This window comes from Telmatherina bonti (assembly GCF_933228915.1).
Source record: "Telmatherina bonti genome assembly, chromosome: 4".
Lineage (NCBI taxonomy): Eukaryota > Metazoa > Chordata > Actinopteri > Atheriniformes > Telmatherinidae > Telmatherina > Telmatherina bonti.
The window spans coordinates 22,842,066-22,864,870 of record NC_136622.1 but is presented as its reverse complement, the minus strand read 5'-3'; the positions used below and the strand labels follow the sequence as shown (position 1 = coordinate 22,864,870).

Below are 22,805 nucleotides of genomic sequence, written 5' to 3'. Positions count from 1 at the left end.
GTCTGGAAGCTATTACTGAAAAAACACTATCCACTTCCCCTCCTGCATGTTATAGTCCTGTGCTGAATGATTCCATTTTCCATTTCCTGTTTTAACTGTGCCAAATACTGACTTTTGTAATGAGGGGATGTGATTGTACCACCTCCACAGTAGTGCCTCTAATCTGTCTTTGACATCAGACGGATTTGTGTGCCACTGTGGTTTGACTTGGCTCGGTGTCATACCACCATACCTGCACAATAATAAATGACAGTAATGGCTTTTTTGTTCTCCTTGGTTTTTGGCCAAGTGTGTTTAGATACTGCTGGCTTTACTTCAGTTATTTTTCAGTTGCAGGCTTTTTCTGGGATTTTAATGCTGCTCTGACATTCACTGATAAGTGCAGTCCATCTTTTTCTTGGCTAATGAAAACACTCAATCTTACTGTTTTTCTCTCCAGCAACCCGCCCTCCTGGTGGCTGCCATGTGGATGAGTTTCAGTGTCGGATAGATGGCCTGTGCATTCCTGTGCGCTGGCGCTGTGATGGCGACACAGACTGTATGGACCTCAGTGATGAGAACAACTGTGAGGGTGTCACCAACACGTGTGACCCTGAAGTCAAGTTCAGTTGCAGAGATTCTGGTAATGATTATTTCATGTTTTCTAAGCAGCAGAAGTCAACAGTTAATGAAGCTTTAAAAGTGACACTAAGTAAAAGCAATCGGAGAATAAAGAATAACCACCAACCAGCTCATTTTCACCCCTACTGTGAAGAATCATTTTAAAAATTCCTTTCTTCAAAGTTCAAGATCAGTCAAAAATGAAATGGAATCTAAATTAGACCCATTTTCTGGGGGGGAAAAAGCAACAAAAAAAAAATCACAAAAATTTGGTCAGTTGTTTTTACTAATTGCCAAGAAACACTGGCAGAAATGTGTCCTTGGTGGAGGTATTGAAGGTCTGTAACATTTAGGGACAAATAATGTAACTGGCCCAACCATAAGGTATCTTCAGGCAAGCTTCATTTTGCTTGTTTTTTTGCATTATTAGGATAACATTTTGAGATTTTGTTTATATATTATATTTTATGTCTCTTCCAGCTCGCTGTATCAGCAAGGCTTGGGTATGTGATGGTGATAGTGACTGTGAGGACAACTCTGATGAGGACAACTGCGAGGCGTTGGTGTGCAAGTTATCTCATCACATGTGTGCTACCAACGACTCCATCTGCCTGCCTGCTGAGAAACTGTGTGATGGCACTGATGACTGTCCGGATGGCTCTGATGAGAAACTTTGTGGTAAATTTTGTTCTTTTTAAATGAATTACAACATAATTTTCCCACTTTGATATTCAAAATGCCACAAAGACTATTTACAACTGTCTTGTCTTGAACAAATTCCAGTTTATGAACCTTTGTTTCCTTGCAGATTTGTGCTCATTGGACAATGGGGGATGTAGTCACAATTGTAGCATCATTCCTGGGGAAGGCTACATGTGCTCTTGTCCCTTGGGGATGGAATTGGGAACTGACAACAAGACCTGCCAGATCCAGAGCTTTTGTGCCAAACATCTTAAATGTAGCCAGAAGTGCGAGCAGGAGAAATCAAGTGTCAAGTGCTCCTGCTATGAGGGCTGGGAGCTGGAGGCCGATATGGAAAGTTGCAAAAGCACAGGTATGGTAGCTTACTGAAGCTAAGAAATAGTGAGTCTCCTTTAATCATCATGTTGTTTTTTGTATGAAGGGGTGAATATATAGACAGCTTTGACTTTCTGTACAGTATTTGGTCTGACACCAACACCTGGTTTTCTGAATCAGGACTTTGAGAAAATATTTAGCATACTGAGTGACTAAAACTTTTCTGGGCAATATTTCCTGTCTTTACAGATCCTTTTAAGCCTTTCATAATCTTCTCCAATCGACATGAGATAAGGAGGATTGACCTTCACAAAGGAGAGTTCAGTGTGCTTGTACCAGGCTTGAGAAACACCATTGCCTTGGACTTCCATCTCAACCAGAGCACTCTTTATTGGACAGATGTTGTGGAGGACAAGATCTATCGAGGGAAACTGTCTGACAATGGAGGTGAGGCAAATATAATCTTATATGATGCTTAAAAAAAGATAGAGGGGTGGAATTAATGGCTGCATAAAAGGGACTAATTTGCATATTAATTAGATAATTTTTCAAAGTCACATATTTTTAAATAAAATTGAAATCCAAAGGTGAATGTGGAAGCAAATCCTGTTTAGCAGAGCATTTCTTGGAAATTAACTTTCAGACAGCAAATATACTCTAATTCATTCAAGTGAATGATTCTAAAAGGAGTAAGTGGTCAGCAGTGGCAGTCTGTGACCCTGAATAAATCTCCCAGGTCATGTTCTGCCTTTGCTGTTCTGTAACTGCAGGTCTACTTGCCAATCAGGATTGTGTTCCCAGCACAGAGTTTCAGGGGCACACGAAAGGCTTTGTCTCTTGCCATTTGTCTCAATACTCACTGTGTGTAACAGCTGCCAGAGCAGTGATGTAGAGTAGAAGGCACAAAACTGCTCTTCCATTTCACAGCCCTCTATTTCCACAATAAATACATACGTCCTTTGCAAAGACACGGTGACCAGCTCATAGACCAGCTCCTGTTGCTCATCATAGACTTCATTTCAAACATGTAATGGATTGGGTCAGCAGCTTAATAGAGATTCCTATAGTTACACAGACAAAGGTCATCTAAGACTCCAGCATTCCTTTAAGTGGACTGTAAAGAGGTCTCTCCATCTAATTATTATTAGAAGAGTTTATGATCTTTCTTAGCCAAAGATGATCACACGTTTTGTTTTTGAACTTGGTTCACATGACAGTCTGTTGTTTCTGGGAAATGGTCAAATAGAGGGAGATCTGGGGCTGGTTGCTTGTTTTCTTAGAAGTGGGGTTAGGCCAATAGTACTTTTCAAAGTCAAAACCAGATCAGCATGCTTACAATTCATTGACAGAATCCAGAAAACTAATAATTTCTTAACAGTTCATTGTCATTGATTGGTTTTTAGGAGCAATGCAACGTATTTTGCATGGAGACGTTCTGTACTTGGTAAAATAACTTGAGCAAATGTCCTTTTAGTAAAAGAAAAGAATACGTTATAAAGTGTCAACCCTGACCCGTGTTTTAACTTGCTCCTTATTTTCCAAACACATTAAATAGCAAGGCTGCATCTGAGTTTTACATGTCTGCTTCTCTTTGTGCCATGTGTTCAAACCAGCCCTGACCAGTTTTGAGGTGGTGATCCAGTATGGGTTAGCTACTCCAGAAGGCCTAGCTGTTGACTGGATTGCAGGAAACATCTACTGGGTGGAGAGCAATCTGGACCAGATTGAGGTAGCCAAATTGGATGGAACCATGAGAACCACCCTGTTGGCTGGGAAAGTGGAGCATCCAAGAGCCATCGCTTTAGACCCTCGAGATGGGTGAGAAGCAAACATTTAAGGATTATAATGTTACTCAGTTTTTAAAAAATGGAAATTTACTTCACAGTCTTTTACATTTTTAAATGCATGATTTAATATATTCCCTTTTCTAAAAGTTTTCTTACACTTTTCTCATGCTCATTTTCAAAATTCTACACATTGATTATTTTCTGTTGGCAGAATCCTGTTTTGGACAGACTGGGATGCTAGTCTGCCCAGGATAGAGGCAGCCTCGATGAGTGGTGAAGGCAGACGCACCATCCACAAGGAGACAGGCAGTGGTGGCTGGCCAAATGGGCTCACTGTGGACTATATGGAAAGACGTATAGTCTGGATTGATGCCAGGTAGCTTTTATCACAAGGTTTCACAGTTCTCCCATTGCACAGCATCCACCCACTGATACATTACATCTCACTCTTTCAGTCTACTTGTCATTTAGCTGCCATCAAACATTTTTTTTTTATTCTTGCTCAGTTATAAACAAAGCACAGACCAATATAGTAACATAAACAACATCCATTTCAGTGAGCAGATTTTTGTTAATCCTGTTATGTAAACTGTGCATCTTTGTCTCAATGCTTTTGAAGGTCGGATGCAATTTACTCCGCGATGTATGACGGCTCGGGACTGATTGAAGTGCTGCATGGTCATGAATATTTGTCACATCCCTTTGCTGTCACCATGTATGGAGGGGAGGTCTACTGGACTGACTGGAGAACTAACACACTGGCCAAAGCCAACAAATGGACTGGACACAATGTCACTGTTGTCCAACGCACCAACACACAGCCCTTTGATTTACAGGTCTATCACCCATCCAGACAACCTCAGGGTACGTGTCACGCCAGAGACAGATGCGTTAACATTTATAGATAAATGCTTGCTCACAGAGAAGCAGTGGTGATTTCTCAGATCTACCCTGCTGATCCCTCACAAAGCAGAATAGGGATGAGCTCACGTCTCATTGCTGACCATGTTAATTGTGATTCCTATTTCACAAAGACAGCTGACCTTTTACAGCTGTAAGATGTGTTGTTGCTCACACTGGCAGCAATGTGGACACCTCCCTGCTGCTGTGCTGATCAAAAAGTCGCCTCATTGTTTCATTCCCACAGCCTGGGTAGGAAATGAAAAACCCCATTCCTGCAATGGAAATGTCAGATGTTGATCTCGCAGACAGACTGATAAAAGGGCAAAGGGTTGTCACAACTGTTTTGCAGATTTATGTCACATCAAACTGTAACCTTATTGTTCAGTAGCCATTGGCTTTGGCATCTTGAAGGTGTGTGAGCAGCAGAGAGACACAAGGTCTCGTTATTTGTGACAGGAAGGGGAGTCTCAATGAAATGTTGATTGACAGCTGTAACCACTAGCGTTGACAGAGATGAGATAAGAAGCTGTGTTGACAGATTGAGTAAACAGTCTTTATCTACTTTTTCTTTCCTTGGGAGAGAATTGATAAAGAGGTCCCTCTGACAATGAAAAATCTGCAACTGTCGTGGTATAGTTTATTATAAAGTTTAGCATCGTCACATTATGTCATTAACTGAGTATGATACATATAGAATATCTTTTTCTGTCTCTAATATGACAAATTTCTGCTTTTTTTTTTTTTTTTGGTGCTTTTCTCTTCATGAAACCCAGTTGATGTTGTTTTCTTGCTTTTAGCTCCCAACCCATGTGCCACTGTTGATGGAAAAGGCCCTTGCTCCCATCTATGTCTCATCAACTTTAACCAGACCTTCTCTTGTGCTTGCCCCCACCTCATGAAGCTTCAGCCTGATAAACGCACCTGTAAAGGTAAGAACAGATACCGTGGCTTAAAATCACCTACTGTATGTATTCTTTTCTTTTGCAGTATTTAAAGACATATAGGAGTCATGCAGGAGTCATGAAGGCGTCAGATGATGGACTGTTTGCGTGTAAAAAAATTGACACCTACAACTGTTTGATTGCAATGCTGATCTCCGCAGACAAACAGGACATCTCTTACAACCTAGTTAGAGCTTATCTTAAATGTTCATTTCTTATGATAATACTGTCATTCAAAATTAGGTCAATTCATTATTTATTACTGTGTGACGTCCACGAGTTAAGGACAAGATGTGGAATTTTGTGTGCTTATGTGTACATGCTCTTAGTTTAAGTTTCAGAGACTTAACCCTTCGACAAAACAGTCCTCATCTCAGCAGGGTACATGTGAGGATAATTGGATTAGCATGATTGATGCATTCCTTATTAACACAGGAATTTCAACAAAGCAAAGCTGTGTATAAACTGAGAATATAACTTCTCTAAACCTTCATAGTTAAAAGCTAAACTCTGTTAGTTTATACTAGTGAAATGAATTCTTGAATCACGGGCAAGTCATTCATTATCTCCACCGCCTCTGATCTACTCTGGGTTATTTGTTGCAGTAGAAGACAAGAAACCTTTTAAATTTTTTATTCTTATCATTTTTCTTTTTGTCAGAGTCCCGCAAGTTCCTCCTTTATGCTCGCCAGATTGAGATCCGAGGTGTAGACATAGACAACCCTTACTACAACTACATCATTTCCTTTACTGTGCCGGACCTTGACAACGTGACAGTGGTGGATTATGATGCTGTTGAGCACCGCATCTACTGGTCAGATGTACGAACACAGACTATCAAAAGAGCTTTCATTAACGGCACAGGGGTGGAGACTGTTGTTTCTGCTGGTAAGAAATTACTCAGGAGTACCTGTTAGTCCTGTACCTGTTTTTGCTTGGTTCTTTGTGCTTATAATCATGAAATTTTTCCCAGACCTTCCTAATGCCCACGGGCTCGCAGTAGACTGGGTTTCCAGGAACCTCTTCTGGACCAGCTATGATTCCATTAAAAAGCAGATTAATGTGGCTAGGCTGGATGGATCCTTCAAGAATGCAGTCATCCAGGGATTAGATAAGCCCCACTGCCTGGTGGTTCATCCTATATTAGGGTGAGTATTTCCTCTAGTCAGTGGGGGTTGGATGCCTCCACCAAGGAAGTAGTGAAGGTTATGTTTTTGCCAGTGTCTGTCTGTCTGTCTCTTTGTCTGTTTAACAGTGATTGGATGGATTTTCATGATTATTTCTTCTGAAAATGGGTCTTTGTCTAACTTTGATTCTATTCACTATTGGGAATAATCTGCAACACCATTTGGATCCAGAACCTTTTTAAATGATTCTCCATCACTGCAAGATAGGGCCATGTACAGTATATACATGCATATAACTCCACAATAAATAGTTAGGATGCTTGGCCAAATAAATACAGGAGGATTTATCAACAGGTTTTTATAAAATATTAAAGATGGATCTGGATCCATTATCAATGAATTTAGGAGTCCAGTATTGTATAAGTAAAAAATCAATGTAGGACTATTTTTGTCTTACAAAATACAACTTAATTTGATAGCTTCTGACTTTAATTACACAGACTGAATGGTTTTGGTTTTCTTTGTTTTACTTTAAATATGATTCAATCCTTTCATTCTTTCTCCAAATTATGAGCAAACATTTTTTTTTATTTTATGCATCTGTTCTTCTGTATTTATGTAAATGTTGAAGAGATCTTACTTCTTCTGCAGAGTATCACATTATTCTTACTCTTCTTCAGAAAGCTTTACTGGACTGATGGTGACACCATAAACATGGCAAACATGGATGGTAGTAACCGGTCTGTACTTTTTACTGACCAAAAAGGCCCAGTGGGTGAGCAGATGTCATCCCTACTTCCAGAAATACCTGTTATAATACATGCAATCTGTTTAAGTTTGTGAAACACATGCAGATATGTAAGAATATTAATGTGACAGATCTTAATTAAGAAATGCATTATTTCTGTCCACTCAGGCTTGTCTATCGACTATGAAAAGGAGAGGCTATATTGGATCAGCTCAGGAAACTGCACCATAAATCGGTGTCAGCTGGATGGATCTAAACTTGAGATTCTAGAAACTGCTAAAGGCAAACTAACCAAGGCTACAGCACTAGCTATTATGGGTAAGATGATATTATGTCATTATGTTGAGATTATATATTATCATAATATGTTAATCTTCAAATGGTACTGCAACTTACATTTTAAGCCACTAAGAAGATATGACTGAATTTTCTTTACCGTAGGTGACAAACTGTGGTGGGCTGACCAGGGAACTGATCAGATAGGAACATGTGACAAGGAAGATGGTGGAAATTGGAAAGTTTTGCGAAATAATACCTCTCCCATGATGCACATGAGGATTTATGATGAGGATGTGCAGAAAGGTAACAAACAGCATTTAAAAATTAATATTATTCCTTACGTTTCCTTTTGGGTTGGTTTATCTGGATCGGATACCTCACCAGTTCTCCTGATGTCCTTTTCCTTTAGCAGGTATCAACCTGTGCAGTAACAACAATGGGGACTGCTCACAATTGTGTCTGCCCACCTCTCCCACAACCAGATCATGCATGTGCACAGCTGGATACAGCCTCAAAACAGGGCAGCAGTCCTGTGAGGGTAAGACACATATTCCTAGCTATAGCCACATCTGCAATATGAATACTTTCCATCCTAAGAGCACAAGCTTTCTGTACTCTCTTCACAGGTATGGGCTCTTTCTTGCTTTACTCTGTTCATGAGGGGATCAGAGGAATTCCACTCGACCCAGCGGATAAATCCGATGCCTTGGTGCCAGTGTCTGGCACCTCTCTGGCTGTTGGGATTGACTTCCATGCTGGTAATTGACACTAAAAGATGTCAGTCAGTAGATTGCCCAACTTGAATTCAATTTTAAAGCTGTTATTATCTCCTCTTCAGAGAATGACACAGTCTACTGGGTGGATATGGGTCTAAGTACCATCAGCAGAGCTAAGAGAGATCAGACCTGGAGAGAGGATGTGGTGACTAATGGCATTGGCAGGGTGGAGGGCATTACTGTTGACTGGATAGCAGGTTTTTGTCATTTTACAATTTAAAATATATATATTTTTAATTCTATATAACATCAAGTATTATGCACAGATAAAGTACAACGTATTTGTTCTTTTTAAGGAAATATATACTGGACTGACCAGGGATTTGACGTGATTGAGGTGGCAAGGTTGAATGGCTCATTCCGCTATGTGGTCATTTCGCAAGGTCTGGACAAACCCAGAGCCATAACTGTCCATCCAGTGAAAGGGTAAGGCTCCTTGCCAGTAGTTTATTTCTGCCCTCTGCAGCAGCACTGCCTTAATTTACTTGATGTGTAATTTCAACTAAACCCTTATATTGTAAATTTGTCCTCACTGCACTTTCAAAGCCTCTCCCTTTGTTCCTTTGTGCAGGTATTTGTTCTGGACAGAGTGGGGTCAGTATCCTCGTATTGAACGGTCTCTGCTGGATGGCTCCCAGAGGTTGGTCATGGTCAATGTGAGCATCAGTTGGCCAAACGGGATCTCCATTGACTATGAGGTGTGGAACACAAGAGAAGTCACCGCACTTAAGATTATCCTAATCTATTTCTTTTTAAAGAAAATATTTTACATATCTCATTTATATACCTAAAGTGTAACTTTATTAGAGTCCTTGCTGCTGATCTGCTGGTCTCTTTATGCAACACTCGTCCTTTAGTTTGAATGCCATCGCTCAGCCATATTTCTTAACCAGCAGCTACACATTTATAACCTAAATGTATTTTGAAATACTGATCATTCTCTTCAGAGCTGCTTGAAGGTCTTACTTTAGATATTGTTTTTACCTTATATCACCTGCTGCTGTATAATAAAGCATTTAGGAATTGGCAAGGTTGCAGAAAGCCATTACACTGAAAACTTTGCTCACTATTTGTTGTTCCGCTTTAAACTGCAGGAGGGTATGTTGTATTGGTGTGATGCCAGAACAGACAAAATTGAGCGCATCAACTTAGAGACTGGAGAGAACCGAGAGCTGGTCCTGGCCAACAACAATATGGACATGTTTGCTGTTTCTGTGTTTGAGGAATACATCTATTGGAGTGACAGGTTGACCTTTTTGTTACTTTGAATGAATCAAGGAAAGGTTTCATCATGTGACACGTTTGTTTACTGACTCTGTATTTTATCAATATCTTATGAAGGACTCATGCCAATGGCTCCATTAAGAGAGGCAACAAAGACAATGCTACAGACGTTGTGCAGCTCAGGACAGGTATTGGTGTCCAATTAAAAGACATCAAGGTTTTCAACAGGGCCAGGCAACAAGGTGAGTGAAAAAGTTTTACAGCAACCATAAAATTTGAATCTTATCTGAGAGAAATGGCTTCAGATTGTGTTTTCATAAACCAGCAGTCACTTAAAATGATGAAAAAGTTTCTCTTACTCCATTATCCAAAATCATACAGGCATCACAGAATAAATTTAGCCAGGATCACTTTTTAATAGCTTTACTTATGAAGATGGCACACTCTCCACAGGCACAAACATCTGCAAAAACAACAACGGTGGCTGTGAACAGCTGTGTCTTTACCGTGGCAACAAGGAGCGCACCTGCGCCTGTGCTCACGGCATGCTGGCAGAGGACAACCGCAGCTGCCGCGACTATGACGGATACCTGCTGTACTCTGAGCGCACCATATTGAAGAGCATTCACCTGTCCAATGAAACAAACCTCAATGCACCAATAAAGCCGTTTGAGGACCCCGACCACATGAAGAACGTCATCGCCCTCAGCTTTGACTACCATGGTGGTGGAGGGAAGGGAGCCAATCGCATCTTCTTCAGTGACATTCACTTTGGCAACATCCAACAGATTAATGATGATGGCACAGATCGCAAGATTGTTGTGGACAGTAAGTGTTCAGCTTTCTGTTGCATTTAATTGTTTTGTGTTCCCAAAAACAGCACTAAACTTGGTTTCTAAGTTGTTAAATGCCTAAATGACTGTACATTTCACCTGTCCTACCATTTTGGCAACTTTTTTTCTTTAAATTTCATTCATTACAAATTGAATTATGATGTCCCTTGTTCCCTTGACACTGTCAACATACATAATCATGTATTTTGGCAGCAAAACGCTGCCAAAATACATGAGAATCTGCTGTATTAAACACAGCTGCAGCTTCTCTGGCAGTGGACATTGGCATCACTTGAAGCTGACATTTAAAGAAGACAATTGCACATAAAAAACAAGTCACATGACTGTTCACTTCGCAACACTGAATAGTCTCTAAAGCCCTCTGAATAATTCAAGAGTATGTTGCTGGACTCCATAGAAACTGTTGCATTTAAAGTGGTAAACCAAAACTGTTCTTGTTTAACAATATACAAAACATGAATTATTTAGATTTGGTGAGAGAAAGCATTCATTGGATAGAGCTGGTGTTTTTGTTGATTTTGTTGATTTTTTTTTTTTAATAGGATTTATTCTCCTATGAAAAATTAGTCTAGCTTAGATATGGTGCAACACTCTAAACATAAAAAAAACCATGCATCTACTTACAGTATAATTACAAATATGATCATACTGTGAGTGTTTTTCAAATCCGGCAAACCATACAAATATCACTTAAGAACTCTGGAGAATCCTGTCTTCAATAAAACAACTCACATTTTTACTAGAAAACAACATTTTATATTTGACATCACTTTCAGTATTTCATATGTAATCTCACATTGTTTTAATTGGGGGAAAAAATGATTACATATTTACCATACACACATAATTTATTACTTTGGTTATTAGTAACACTTTTATTCATGGTGAGTCAATTTGGACCTCTCTCTGATGTTGTGTCCAGTTCGAAAGGCCTCACAAGGTTTCTGCTCGTCACACATGGACAGCCAATCACACAGCTTTTGCACCATCCCCAGTGTCGTCTCCCTAACTCTAATAAGTCTTGTCTAAACTTCTGAGACATGAAACCATAAAGCACTGGGTTAATCACTGCTACTGAGGATGACAGCAGTCTGGCCAAAAGGGCAAACATATTTTTCCCAGGTAAAGCACTTAGAGTTCCTCCAATGGTGGAAAACATGAGAGCATAGGATGGCAGCCACAGCAGAGTGAAGACCAGGACCAATAGAGCTGAGGTATGAGTGACTTGGCGCTGATAACGTTCTAACTGGGGAGCATTCCCTATTCGCCGTGCGTGTTGAAGAAAACAGTAGATCTTGGTATACATCAGTACAATGATGCCGAGCGGTAGAGCAAAACCAAATAGGAAAAGCGTGATGCTGTAGACCAGCTGACTGAAGTCGGACAGCAAGGCAAAACAGTATACAGTATTTGACCTGATTGTTGTGCGGAAGACAAACTGTGGTGCTGCCAGAGCAGAGGCAGGGATCCAGAGCAGAGCCACCATTAACTTAATACGCTTGTGCATCCTCGAACGGTAGGTCCAGGTCGGGTGTACTACTATAAGATAACGTGTCACAGCCAAAGCTGCCAGGGTAAACACAGAGGCAGCTGAACAAGTTACACCCAGGAAGCTAATGGCTTTGCACAGAAAGTCGCCAAAAGGCCAGTAGCCCAGGGTGATGGCAGATGTGTGAAAGGGCAGACAGAGTAGAAGCAGCAGGTCAGCAGCACTCAAAGCCAGCAGCAGGGTGTCAGTACCATGGGGAGGCTGACTTTCTTTCTTCCTCCGTCCAGTAAGGATGATGATGACTAAGCTTTGGCCCACGAGTCCAGTCAGCAGAATCAGCCCATCAAGAACGGGCACCAAGGCTCCAATCAAAGCGCTATCTTTTTTGTTTAATTGGTTAAGGCTACTATTGTTTATTTGCTGACCCACAGTCTCCATGTAGTCACAGTATGAGGCTGTAAATCTGATACACAGTCAATATTTATTATCAGAATAACGTGCAGGTGATTGATTTGCTGGCTCAAGTTCATTTCTCAAACTGTATTTGCAAGCATAAGAGCAAGCTGTTTGATAATGGCAGTAAAAGCTAATATGACCACACTGGTCATTTGGCTTCTTCATTGACCTCCATAGTCTGTGTTCCCACAGGAAAAATTAACCAATGAAGTATTTCTTAATTTTTTTTTTTTGTCTTTGGAACTGTTAATAAGATTGGCCAAAAATAAATAAATCAGTTGAAAAGTAAAATAAAATAGAGTATATCCATTTTTTTCGTGTTCCCAAAAATAGTCAAGTGGTCCATTTCTTCTTCAGCAATATGATGATTCTTTTAGGAACAGCTTGGTTGCCTCTTGAACTTTTTGAAAATAGTTTCATATGGCACTCTTAGTGTTAGTGTGTGTGGGGGCAGGGGGTGGGGTGGAGATTCTGAAAACCTTGTCTCCATTTTAATAAAATAAATTTAAAAAAATTGACCATGTCCTCTTAAAGAGCAGTCTTTGCAAACTTGATTTTGTTTAGCTGCCTCAGCATGTCCTTTGTAATCCAAGAAGGACCTGTTTGGATCAAAATTCAGATAAATGTCAGAGTAGCCAATGCTCTGTGCCTGTATTGATTCTTGAAACCAAGCAACAGTGGACAAATTCATCCCAGCAGCTGCTAATAGACATTGCTTTTTAAAAGCAGCCAATGCTATTTGATACTAAGTGCTCACCGCTGCAGCAGGCATCTTGTCCATTCAGATCGTCTTCAGAGCTGTAGCGTGTACTCTCCACCAGCAGACGTTTTGCTGTGCACTAAACAGTGATAATAAATCCATTATGGAAGAAATATACAAGATGTGTTTAAAAAAAAAAAAAAAAAACGAGTAACAAAAGTAGTTGTCAGGGGATACATGAGCTGGCTCGCTAGGTCAGTGATTTGTCTGAAAAGCTCTTTTCTGTTTGGCAGTAGTCTTCTCAACAGGTTCTGTGTACTCTTTGTTCAGTAACTAGGGGCTGAGCTAATCTAGCCAATGGGAGGGCTGACTGTTCTCTCATTACATAATACTAGCCTATACACACTTTATTTGTCCCCGTTCAGTGTGTAATCATCCTGAAATCAAACCAATTAACTGCTCAAGTACACCCATTCTCATTTCTGTGATGTACAAATTGATTGTTGAGCTTAGAAAAAACAAGTGAGATTTGTTAGACTATTTTTGGTTCTGATCTGTTCTTTAAACTGCATATTTCCAAAGGTGCTTAGCCTTTAAATAATGTCTTGCATTTGGTTTCATTACAGCACTTAAACATTAATCTGAAACATCTGTTAAATGGTAATTATATACTTTTAGCCAAGAGCAAACAATGAGTTCAGATTTTTATTGTGTGCTTTAACTGGTCATAAATGTGGTTGCTAGTGCAACCAAGAGACATGGCTACACTCTTTGGAGTCTTTAGCATCCTTTCCCATCATATCTACATTAAGTGGACTCCACAGAAATAGATATTTTACTATTGTATTTCTTGTTACTGATGGGTGAAAAGATAAAAGTGAAGAATGGACATTAAATGTAATTGCTTTATGCTTTCCATTATTGGCCAGTTTTTCACTCTAATGAGACCCAGTTTGTTCTAATTATACTATGTTCCCAGAACAAGTAGTCCAGACTATAAATGAGCATATAAACAAGGAACTGTGCTTGTATGTGCAGGCAGAGAGCCATGAAATGACAGGAAGATGCAAATGCTTTTAAGTCTCTCCAAGAACAGCTGCTTTGGGCTATGCTCAAATGCATGTGGCGTTATTGCCTCTTTTCCTTTTCACTTTCTCTCATTTCTCCTCTGTGTTTCACCCTGCATGAGCTGATGCAGTTAGTTGTGGAAACCTGAAAGGGAGTCACTTGCACTTATTTCATCTTACTGAGTTAATTTGAGGAAAACTATGACAATTCTAAATGTTTTGATGAATTTTCTTTAAAGGTTCTTTTTAAAGCCCCCACTTAGACCCATAAAATAGGCTTTTTTTTCCCTAAGTGAGCTGAAAACTTGGTATTTTTGTTCTTCAGCTTTGGCATGGGAACAACAGCAAAAACAGTGTGTTAAGATATTACCACAGGACCAACTTCTTTGTTTTCTGTTTTACAGATGTTGGGTCAGTTGAGGGCCTGGCATACCATCGAGGTTGGGATACACTTTACTGGACCAGTTACACAACCTCCACCATTACTCGGCACACTGTGGATCAGAGTCGGACTGTGGCATATAACCGAAACACTGTAGTCACTATGTCTGGAGAAGACCACCCCAGAGCCTTTGTGCTGGATGAATGTCAGGGGTGAGTCATTGATATTTAGTCCTGGTGTTCATCCATTTTCAATGATTTCTTTCTATTGAGCAGCAGATTTTTTTCCAAGTTTCATTAATACTTTTTGGGAGTTTTCACTGCACATCATAAAGCTTGTTTGATTTGTTCCCCCCATAGTCTCATGTTCTGGACTAACTGGAATGAGCTGGCACCAAGTATAATGAGAGCCTCTCTAAATGGAGCCAATGTGATTGTGATTGTTGGAAATGACATTAAAACTCCCAACGGCCTGGCCATAGATCATCGTGCTGAGAAACTCTACTTCTCTGACGCCACGCTTGACAAGATTGAACGTTGCGAATATGATGGAAGTAACCGTTATGTAAGGACACCTCAATAATTTCAGACCCTCTGTAACAGAGGATGTCGTCAAGGAATAGATGCAGAAGTTACATTTTGAAAATAATCACCAAAATGTGCTTTCTTAGGTTTTGCTGAAGAATGAGCCTGTCCATCCATTTGGTCTGGCTGTGTATGGACATTACATCTTTTGGACAGACTGGGTGAGGAGGGCGGTCCTTAGAGCTGACAAATACACAGGAGGAGACATGAAAGTGCTGCGAGCCGACATCCCTCAGCAGCCTATGGGCATCATTGCCGTGGCTAATGACACCAATAGCTGTGAGTTTCACTCTCTGGGGTTATTAGTTAAGACAACCAATGATTAAGTAACTCCCAGAGACATGAGTGTTACAAAGACTTTTTTGTTTTTTATGTTTTTTCTTGTCTGTTAGACTGAAATTCCTCAGCAAGATTTGGATGGATTAAAATGAGTTACTTTTTTAACATTGCATCAAAATTGAATCTATAAATAAGATCATTCTCTATAAACTGTCTAATGCAACATATGAGAATGATTGCACATGTCTTGTTGGAAAGGTCTGGTCTTAGTGGGTCACACAGCCATGGTTGGAAGTGAATGAGACAATACTTTGGTGTAGGTGCATGAACTAAACTTGTTTACAGTACAGTGATGATGTGGGAGTGTAAGTTTATTTCCTTGACTAAACCCTCCTGTCCTCCTCAGGTGAGTTTTCTCCTTGCCGAACAAATAATGGAGGTTGCCAAGACCTTTGTCTGCCTACATCTTATGGACGGGTCAACTGCAGTTGTCGTGGAGAGAGACGACTTCTTGAAGACAATACCTGTGCTTGTAAGCGACAAAGCAGACATTTTCAGCTTTTTTTTTTTAATTTTTTTTTTTTTATAAGGATTCCTTTAAAAGCTTTCTATTCAGAATGTTTGCATGTTTCTGAATTTGAATGTTTGTGTCCGACCAGCACTGAATATGTCATGTGGGAGTGTCGATGACTTTGAATGTGGAAACGGTGACTGCATCAACTACAGCCTTACTTGTGATGGGATGGCACACTGCAAGGACAAGTCTGATGAGAAGCAGTCTTATTGTGGTGAGCTTTTGTAACAAATGATCGTATACATCTTACACCTTGAATAATTATCCTATGGTTATGTATCATGTAGAATGAGCCATTAACACCAGACAAATATGATCATAGAAAGCATGATTATTGCCGCAGTAAAAAAAAAAAAAAAAAGAAATTTAATCAGGAGAAAAGTAAGGGTGTAGATTTAATAGTTTAATTAAAAAAATAAAAAAACCCATTACTACTCTTCTGCTTTATTTATAATGAGGTCATTTAATTGATTTTTGATCAATGAATTCTTTCTCTGCAGCCAATCGCATCTGTAAGAAGGGCTATAGACGCTGTATAAATGGCCGCTGTATTGGCCACCAGTTCTGGTGTGATGGCACAGATGACTGTGGGGATCATTCAGATGAACTGCCCTGCAATAGTAAGTAATTTTTTTACAGATGCTGAAAGAAAACTCTTACATCTTATATATCAGTTTAATGTTATTGTTTGTTTTTCTTACTCAACAATGCAGTGATTTTATTGGTAAAAACACTGCATATACAGTAATACAATCCAGTTTTCCTGAAGCAGACCCTTAAGATATAAAAAAGCTAATTTTTTTTCCTTGCAGTGACATTGTGCAAAGGAGGAGAGTTTCAGTGCAAAGATGGAAGCTGCATCTCCAACTACAGTCGCTGTGACCAGGTTGTCAACTGTGAGGATGCAAGTGATGAAATGAACTGCCGTAAGAAACCTCAAATAACTCTAAAAACTGTTTTGTCCTTTATTCAGTTATCAATGGAGATTCTATATGAAAAGACTTTTTATTGGATGAGTCTAGTCTTGTTGTCCATCTCATCTAATCTGTCGTGTCTTATGACCAACTGCAAATGTGCAAATAAATTTTTTCTGCACACAGAATTTCTCATGTTTGTAATGAATCTGCAAGTTCTTACAGGTCTATATTAAAATTTGAGGTGGTTTGTAATGATTTTATTTTTCTTATTAGTGTATTCAGTCAATGATTCTCATTTTGAACACCAACTATTTAGTATACCTTTCAAAATATTCTATCATTTTAAGATTTCATTGCTATAAATGTAATTCTAAATGTAAATCTTTTCCTTTTTTTGCCCCAGAACCTACTGATTGTTCTAGATTTTTCCGCCTTGGAGTTAAAGGAGCCTCCTTTCAGAACTGTGAAAAAACCACTCTTTGTTATCTGCCCCAGTGGGTGTGTGACGGAAGCAATGATTGTGGAGACTTTTCTGATGAGAGAAACTGTCCAGGTGGGGTGATTTGTTTTTTTCCTCTTACATAATTTAAACTTTTCTTTTAACATCAATGGCTCAGGACAATGTCTTGTTTACTGTACTGTTGCAGATAAAAGGATGCATGACTGTCCAGTCAACTTCTTTGCTTGTCCCAGCGGTCGCTGCATTCCTATGAGTTGGACCTGTGATAAGGAGAGTGACTGTGAGAATGGTGCTGATGAAACACATTGTGGTCAGTCTCCTGCAAAATTATTCTCTTTTTCCTGAAATCACAAAGCATTCCAGAAATTCTTTAATAGTTTTCTTTAATTCTGCCCTGCTCTTTCTTTTCCTGCAGATAAATTTTGTTCATCAACCCAGTTTGAATGTAACAACCACCGCTGCATTTCAAACCGCTGGGTGTGTGATGGCGCAGATGACTGTGGTGATGGTTCTGATGAGGACCAAAAGTGCAGTAAGTAGTGTTTGCCTTACAACTTCTACATTTTCTTCATCCATAAGATTTCCTGATTTCATTTCACTATATAAATGTTGCCTAATGTTGCCACAGAATCCAAGACCTGCAGTCCTGAAGCTTTTCAATGCCCAGGCTCTCATATGTGCGTCCCTCAACGCTGGAAGTGTGATGGAGATAAGGACTGCCCAGATGGAGCTGATGAGAGTGTTAAAGCTGGCTGCAGTAAGTGAGATGGTTACAAAATAAATCAATGGACAATCTGTCCTTTTTTGCAACACGAATCCAGGAATGTTCTCTGAAATCTTACATATATTTTTCTGCTTCCAGTGTACACCAACAATACCTGTGATGTCAAAAATGAGTTCATGTGCCAGAACAGACAGTGTATCCCCAAACACTTTGTGTGTGATCATGATATCGACTGCTCTGATGGCTCAGATGAATCCCCAGAATGTGGTGAGTTTTTCTTTACATGACAGAAAAAGTAAACAGGCAATCAGCTATTAGGGGAATTAGCTAAAGGAATTGTTTTGAAGAATATGATTACTTTTTCTTGTTTTGTTTTTTTTGTTGTTGTTGTTTGTTTTTCCAAAATATAAAAAAAGTTTAAGGTTGATTTGTACAATTTTATGTTTTAAAGTAGATTTTTTTTTGTTTGGTTTAGAAAGTTTATTTGCACGTAATGACAAACAGAAAAAGAAAGAAAACATGACCAAAATGGAAAAAAAAAACCCCACAAAATTGTAGAGTAGTAGTGGGTGGAAGCATAAATTCCTATAACCCCTCCCCAGTAATCGCAACAATGGTCAGGCCTTAAACCATTTTTACAATTACTACAAGGCACTACATAATCTTATAAAATAATATGCTAATAATGGTAATGCTAATAACAATACTTAACATATGCAATCAACGTCTCCCTTTAGAATACCCAACATGTGGTCCGGATGAGTTTCGCTGTTCCAATGGCCGCTGCCTGAACCAGAAGACCTGGGAGTGTGATGGAGAGTTTGACTGTCATGATCGTTCTGACGAAGCTCCCAAAAACCCTCGCTGCACAGACTCTGGTAAAATACTTTCAAAGTGTTAAGATTGCATGAAGGTGAACCAATTTTTTTAAATAACCATTTAAGTACTATAATGATGAATGATAAAGCTTTTTGTTTTGCCAGCAATGTAGTTAGACTTATCCGGGGTTTTAGGACATCACAGCATTTCATTGTGTGTCTGACTTTTCTACAATTCTTTAACGTGCAGAATTAGATTTAGTTGGATTTAGTTTGAAACATTTGTAAAAAATAACATGTCTCAGAATTGTTATGCTTAATTCAGGTGAGAACAATATGAAGTCCTTCACCAAACCTAGTCTAAATTATAAAGGTGCTATATCAATGAGGGGCAGTTACTGATGTCTCTTTGAAACTAAAATGAGTTTCCTTTTATAACTGTGCTCTAACAGAGATTTTAAATGTAATTTGCTAATTTCATCATGATTAAACTTGTTTATGATTTCAGAGAGAACCTGCAATGAATCAGCTTATATGTGCCGCAATGGGAAGTGTTTAAATGAGACTCTGCTGTGTGACCGCAATGATGACTGTGGTGATGGCTCTGATGAGCTCAACTGTTTCATCAACGAGTGTCTCAACAGTAAACTGAGTGGCTGCTCGCAGCTCTGTGATGACCTCAAGATTGGTTTCAAGGTAAGACCTCTAATTAATGATTTGATCCTTTTTTTCCCCCAAAGAACAGTAAAAAATGTATTTGTTGAATGGACTTGCTGACTTTTGTTGAGATTATCGTGTTAACAGAAATCTATTTGCCATTATGAGCCAAAGAAGACTTGATTTAAACGGGCTGGAAGCTCCCTTTTGGGTTTGCAGTTTTGCAAGACAAAAACGCATGTTTGGGACTTGTTTTGAAGGGAACTTTTATTTTAGAAGAGCTCAAAGAAGAAGAAGAGCTCTCTTTTTGTGAACTTGAATATTTGTGTTGCTGAATTTATGGTAAAAAAAAGAAGAGAGAATTGTGTGAGGATGATGAAATCACTTTATTCACGTACCAAATCCTTTTTTCTGATGTGTTGTAAGAGTTTATGTCACTTCAGTAGTTATGAGTTTGCTGTCTACACCTAAAATATATGTATCATCACTCCTCATTTCTTAAGAATTTTAATCTCTGCACATGCCAGATTAGTGGACTGTGAATACCTAAATGATGATAAATAGAACAGGTACTTTATAACACAAATGAACTGGATGTCAGGGTACCTGTGTAGTTGTCCCAAAGACATGCATTTTAGGTTAATTGTTTACTCTAAATTGCCCCTAGGAGTGAGCGTGAGTGGTTGTTTGTCTTTGTGTGGCCATGCGATGGACTGGTGAGCTGTCCAGGGTGTACCCTGCCTTCTGCCCAAAGCCAGCTGGGATATCCTCCAGCTTCCCCGTGACCCTGAATTGGATTAAGCGGTTTAGAAAATGAATGAATGAATGAGTCTTTTACAATAACCAAAAGCTGCTCAAATAGCTTTTTAACAAAGCCATAAAACATACACTAAAAAAAACAAAAAAAAACATCTAGAATCTATTTTGTTTTTAAAGTTTTAAATTTTGTGTAGCTTATTTAGCAGTAGCTGGTTTTCGAGTCAGATTGGAGATCATACTGCTGCTTTAGATAGCGGAGAAACTTAAGTGAGCTGTTGTTAAAAGGTTGATAGGCTCCTGTGACTCGTCCTGACAAAAACTGAGAAATGCCAGGCTAGTTGGTGAGAATTTGAAGCATCTCCTCTGCTCTTGATCCCTTCAGTGCAGGTGTCATCCTGGCTTCCAGCTGAAACACAATGGGAAAACATGTGTGGATATAGATGAGTGCACAACAATCTACCCTTGTTCTCAGCACTGCCTCAACACACATGGCAGCTTCCACTGTCTCTGTGTGGATGGCTTTGAAGTCAGCCCCAACGATCCCACCATCTGCAAGTCCACATCCGGTACGGCAGGTTCACATTTTGATAGTTGCACATTTCCATTTTGATACTGAATAATGAGCTTTCATGTCTTAAATTTGTGTATAGAAGTGGAGCCTTACTTGATCTTTGCCAACCGTTACTACTTGAGAAAACTTAACCTGGATGGTTCCAATTACACTCTTATAAAGCAGGTAAGGTGCATGGTTCTCAGTTTAATTAAACATTAGGTGTTCTTTTTGTTTGTTCACTACATGAACAGTGTTCCTACCTCATTTTCCCAGGGTCTCAATAATGCAGTGGCACTGGACTTCCACTATGCAGAGCAGATGATCTACTGGACAGACGTGACCACTCAGGGCAGCATGATACGACGCATGCGCATGAATGGCAGCAACATGGAGGTCAGTGAGGAACCGTGACTTCATTAAATTCAAATATTTGAGCTCTGTTTATAGATACATAATTGATCAAGCAGATAAGTTTTTGATGCCTTTCTCTTCTGGTTTGTAAGGTGGGGGATATTTTATTATTTTCTCACCTTTTGACTGATCAACCTGGCAGGTTTTGCACAGAACATCCCTGAGTAATCCAGACGGTTTGGCAGTGGACTGGGTTGGTGGAAACTTGTATTGGTGTGACAAAGGTCGGGATACTATTGAAGTATCAAAGCTTAACGGGGCTTACAGGACTGTGTTGGTTAATAGCGGCCTCAGGGAACCGCGGGCTGTGGCTGTGGATGTGCGCTATGGGTGAGAAACTCTGTTTTCACTTGTAGTTTGGGAGATTTTAAGGGAAATGAACAGTTCTTTAAATGTTGTCTCTTCCTCTTCTATTTAGGTACCTTTACTGGTCTGATTGGGGTGACAATCCCCACATTGGGAGAATTGGGATGGATGGCACTAACAGAACTGTCATCATAAAGGATAAGATTACCTGGCCTAATGGACTAACTCTGGACTTCATTAATGACCGTATATACTGGGCCGATGCCAGAGAGGACTATATTGAGTTTGCCAGTCTGGATGGCACGAACAGACACACAGGTAACAGATATGAAGACTGTTCTACAAAACACATTTAGAATAAATTTAAAGAACAAATAATCAGTGGAAATTAAAATTGTGTCATGATGAAAATGTTATAAAAATGTTAAAATTAGCACATTTAAATGAATTTTTATACATATAGTTTATGTTTTTATTGCAAGACTCCAGTGAACTGGACCCAATGAATTATTGGAACAAAGATTTAACTTTGCTTACAAATCTTTTTAAAGTTGATGATAAAATTAGAGAAAAATGCCATTAAACCAAAATGAGAAGAAATTCATAAATATATATTGGCTTGGTTATTTACGATCAGTGTCTAGTGAATCATTACCTATCCTTGGATATACAAACACACACACACCCTAAAACGTCATTGTAACCTTGTGTGTATTTGTAGAGCAAGATTTAACCTGTTTGAATACAGATATAGATAGATTAAAGGGCGTTTTGTGCTAATCTGGTTAATATCTCCGCTAATCCAAATGCTGTAAAGCTGCTCTCCCTCTTTGTAATTATTATTAAACTACTGACCACCAAATGGTGAGGTGTTTAGATCCATTGTTTTGTGTGAGCTTTGTGTGTTTACTCTTGAGACCCTACAAATGTTTGATGCATTTGAATTGCTGTGGTCTTTTTCCTTAACAGACTGGCCTCAAACATTAAGTGCAAGCACACATGTTTATGTTAGAAGAAAAAGTGCATTTAGAGTGTAAAACCTAATGAGGTGTAGAGCCCATTATATAATGCACAGATACAGAAGAATCACTGTATTTGTTTACCCCACCATGTCTCTGTTCTGTACTTGTACAGTGCAGGAAGTTTGTCTTTGCTGAAGCAATACTTAAGCTTCAGTACATTATTTATAGCTTTAAATCACAGGATGTGATCACTGAATTGCAAGACTGATTTAAGCATGAAATACTAATGTGGATTGAATCAGCTGTCATACCTGATCTACACACATTATCTCCCTCTTCTATGGAAAGCAGATTGTTGAGCTATTTATACAGGAAATGTTAAAAGATATTACCTTCAGTATGAGTCATTGTTATCTCAAACATGACTGAATAACTGTTTGTCTGTGCCCAC

At 39.2% G+C, this 22,805-nt stretch overlaps 2 protein-coding genes across 3 annotated transcripts in view; one reads left to right on the top strand and one right to left on the bottom strand.

The window, feature by feature from the left end:
• The window catches only part of LOC306755191 (low-density lipoprotein receptor-related protein 1-like), a 95,924-nt gene that overhangs the window by 60,764 nt on the left and 12,355 nt on the right, over positions 1–22,805 (top strand). For both annotated transcript variants that reach the window (XM_079239487.1, XM_079239486.1), the window contains exons 21-60: positions 440–622; positions 1,081–1,278; positions 1,409–1,654; positions 1,867–2,064; positions 3,231–3,435; positions 3,616–3,780; positions 4,024–4,268; positions 5,105–5,236; positions 5,909–6,136; positions 6,222–6,396; positions 7,056–7,150; positions 7,292–7,441; positions 7,565–7,705; positions 7,812–7,940; positions 8,029–8,160; positions 8,241–8,375; positions 8,475–8,604; positions 8,750–8,876; positions 9,273–9,424; positions 9,520–9,644; positions 9,856–10,230; positions 14,373–14,562; positions 14,710–14,914; positions 15,021–15,213; positions 15,620–15,745; positions 15,873–16,001; positions 16,288–16,407; positions 16,600–16,713; positions 17,108–17,257; positions 17,352–17,474; positions 17,580–17,696; positions 17,793–17,921; positions 18,027–18,155; positions 18,626–18,766; positions 19,215–19,402; positions 20,505–20,688; positions 20,773–20,858; positions 20,949–21,068; positions 21,229–21,416; positions 21,505–21,710. In XM_079239487.1, coding sequence (XP_079095613.1) covers positions 440–622; positions 1,081–1,278; positions 1,409–1,654; positions 1,867–2,064; positions 3,231–3,435; positions 3,616–3,780; positions 4,024–4,268; positions 5,105–5,236; positions 5,909–6,136; positions 6,222–6,396; positions 7,056–7,150; positions 7,292–7,441; positions 7,565–7,705; positions 7,812–7,940; positions 8,029–8,160; positions 8,241–8,375; positions 8,475–8,604; positions 8,750–8,876; positions 9,273–9,424; positions 9,520–9,644; positions 9,856–10,230; positions 14,373–14,562; positions 14,710–14,914; positions 15,021–15,213; positions 15,620–15,745; positions 15,873–16,001; positions 16,288–16,407; positions 16,600–16,713; positions 17,108–17,257; positions 17,352–17,474; positions 17,580–17,696; positions 17,793–17,921; positions 18,027–18,155; positions 18,626–18,766; positions 19,215–19,402; positions 20,505–20,688; positions 20,773–20,858; positions 20,949–21,068; positions 21,229–21,416; positions 21,505–21,710 — 6,504 coding nt within the window. The remainder of the gene's footprint in view (positions 1–439; positions 623–1,080; positions 1,279–1,408; positions 1,655–1,866; positions 2,065–3,230; positions 3,436–3,615; positions 3,781–4,023; positions 4,269–5,104; positions 5,237–5,908; positions 6,137–6,221; positions 6,397–7,055; positions 7,151–7,291; positions 7,442–7,564; positions 7,706–7,811; positions 7,941–8,028; positions 8,161–8,240; positions 8,376–8,474; positions 8,605–8,749; positions 8,877–9,272; positions 9,425–9,519; positions 9,645–9,855; positions 10,231–14,372; positions 14,563–14,709; positions 14,915–15,020; positions 15,214–15,619; positions 15,746–15,872; positions 16,002–16,287; positions 16,408–16,599; positions 16,714–17,107; positions 17,258–17,351; positions 17,475–17,579; positions 17,697–17,792; positions 17,922–18,026; positions 18,156–18,625; positions 18,767–19,214; positions 19,403–20,504; positions 20,689–20,772; positions 20,859–20,948; positions 21,069–21,228; positions 21,417–21,504; positions 21,711–22,805) is intronic.
• LOC306755192 (galanin receptor type 1) lies at positions 11,146–12,183 on the bottom strand (the record flags this gene model as incomplete). Its single annotated transcript, XM_079239488.1, has 1 exon — positions 11,146–12,183. One exon carries the CDS (start codon positions 12,181–12,183, stop codon positions 11,146–11,148), a length of 1,038 nt encoding a protein of 345 aa, XP_079095614.1.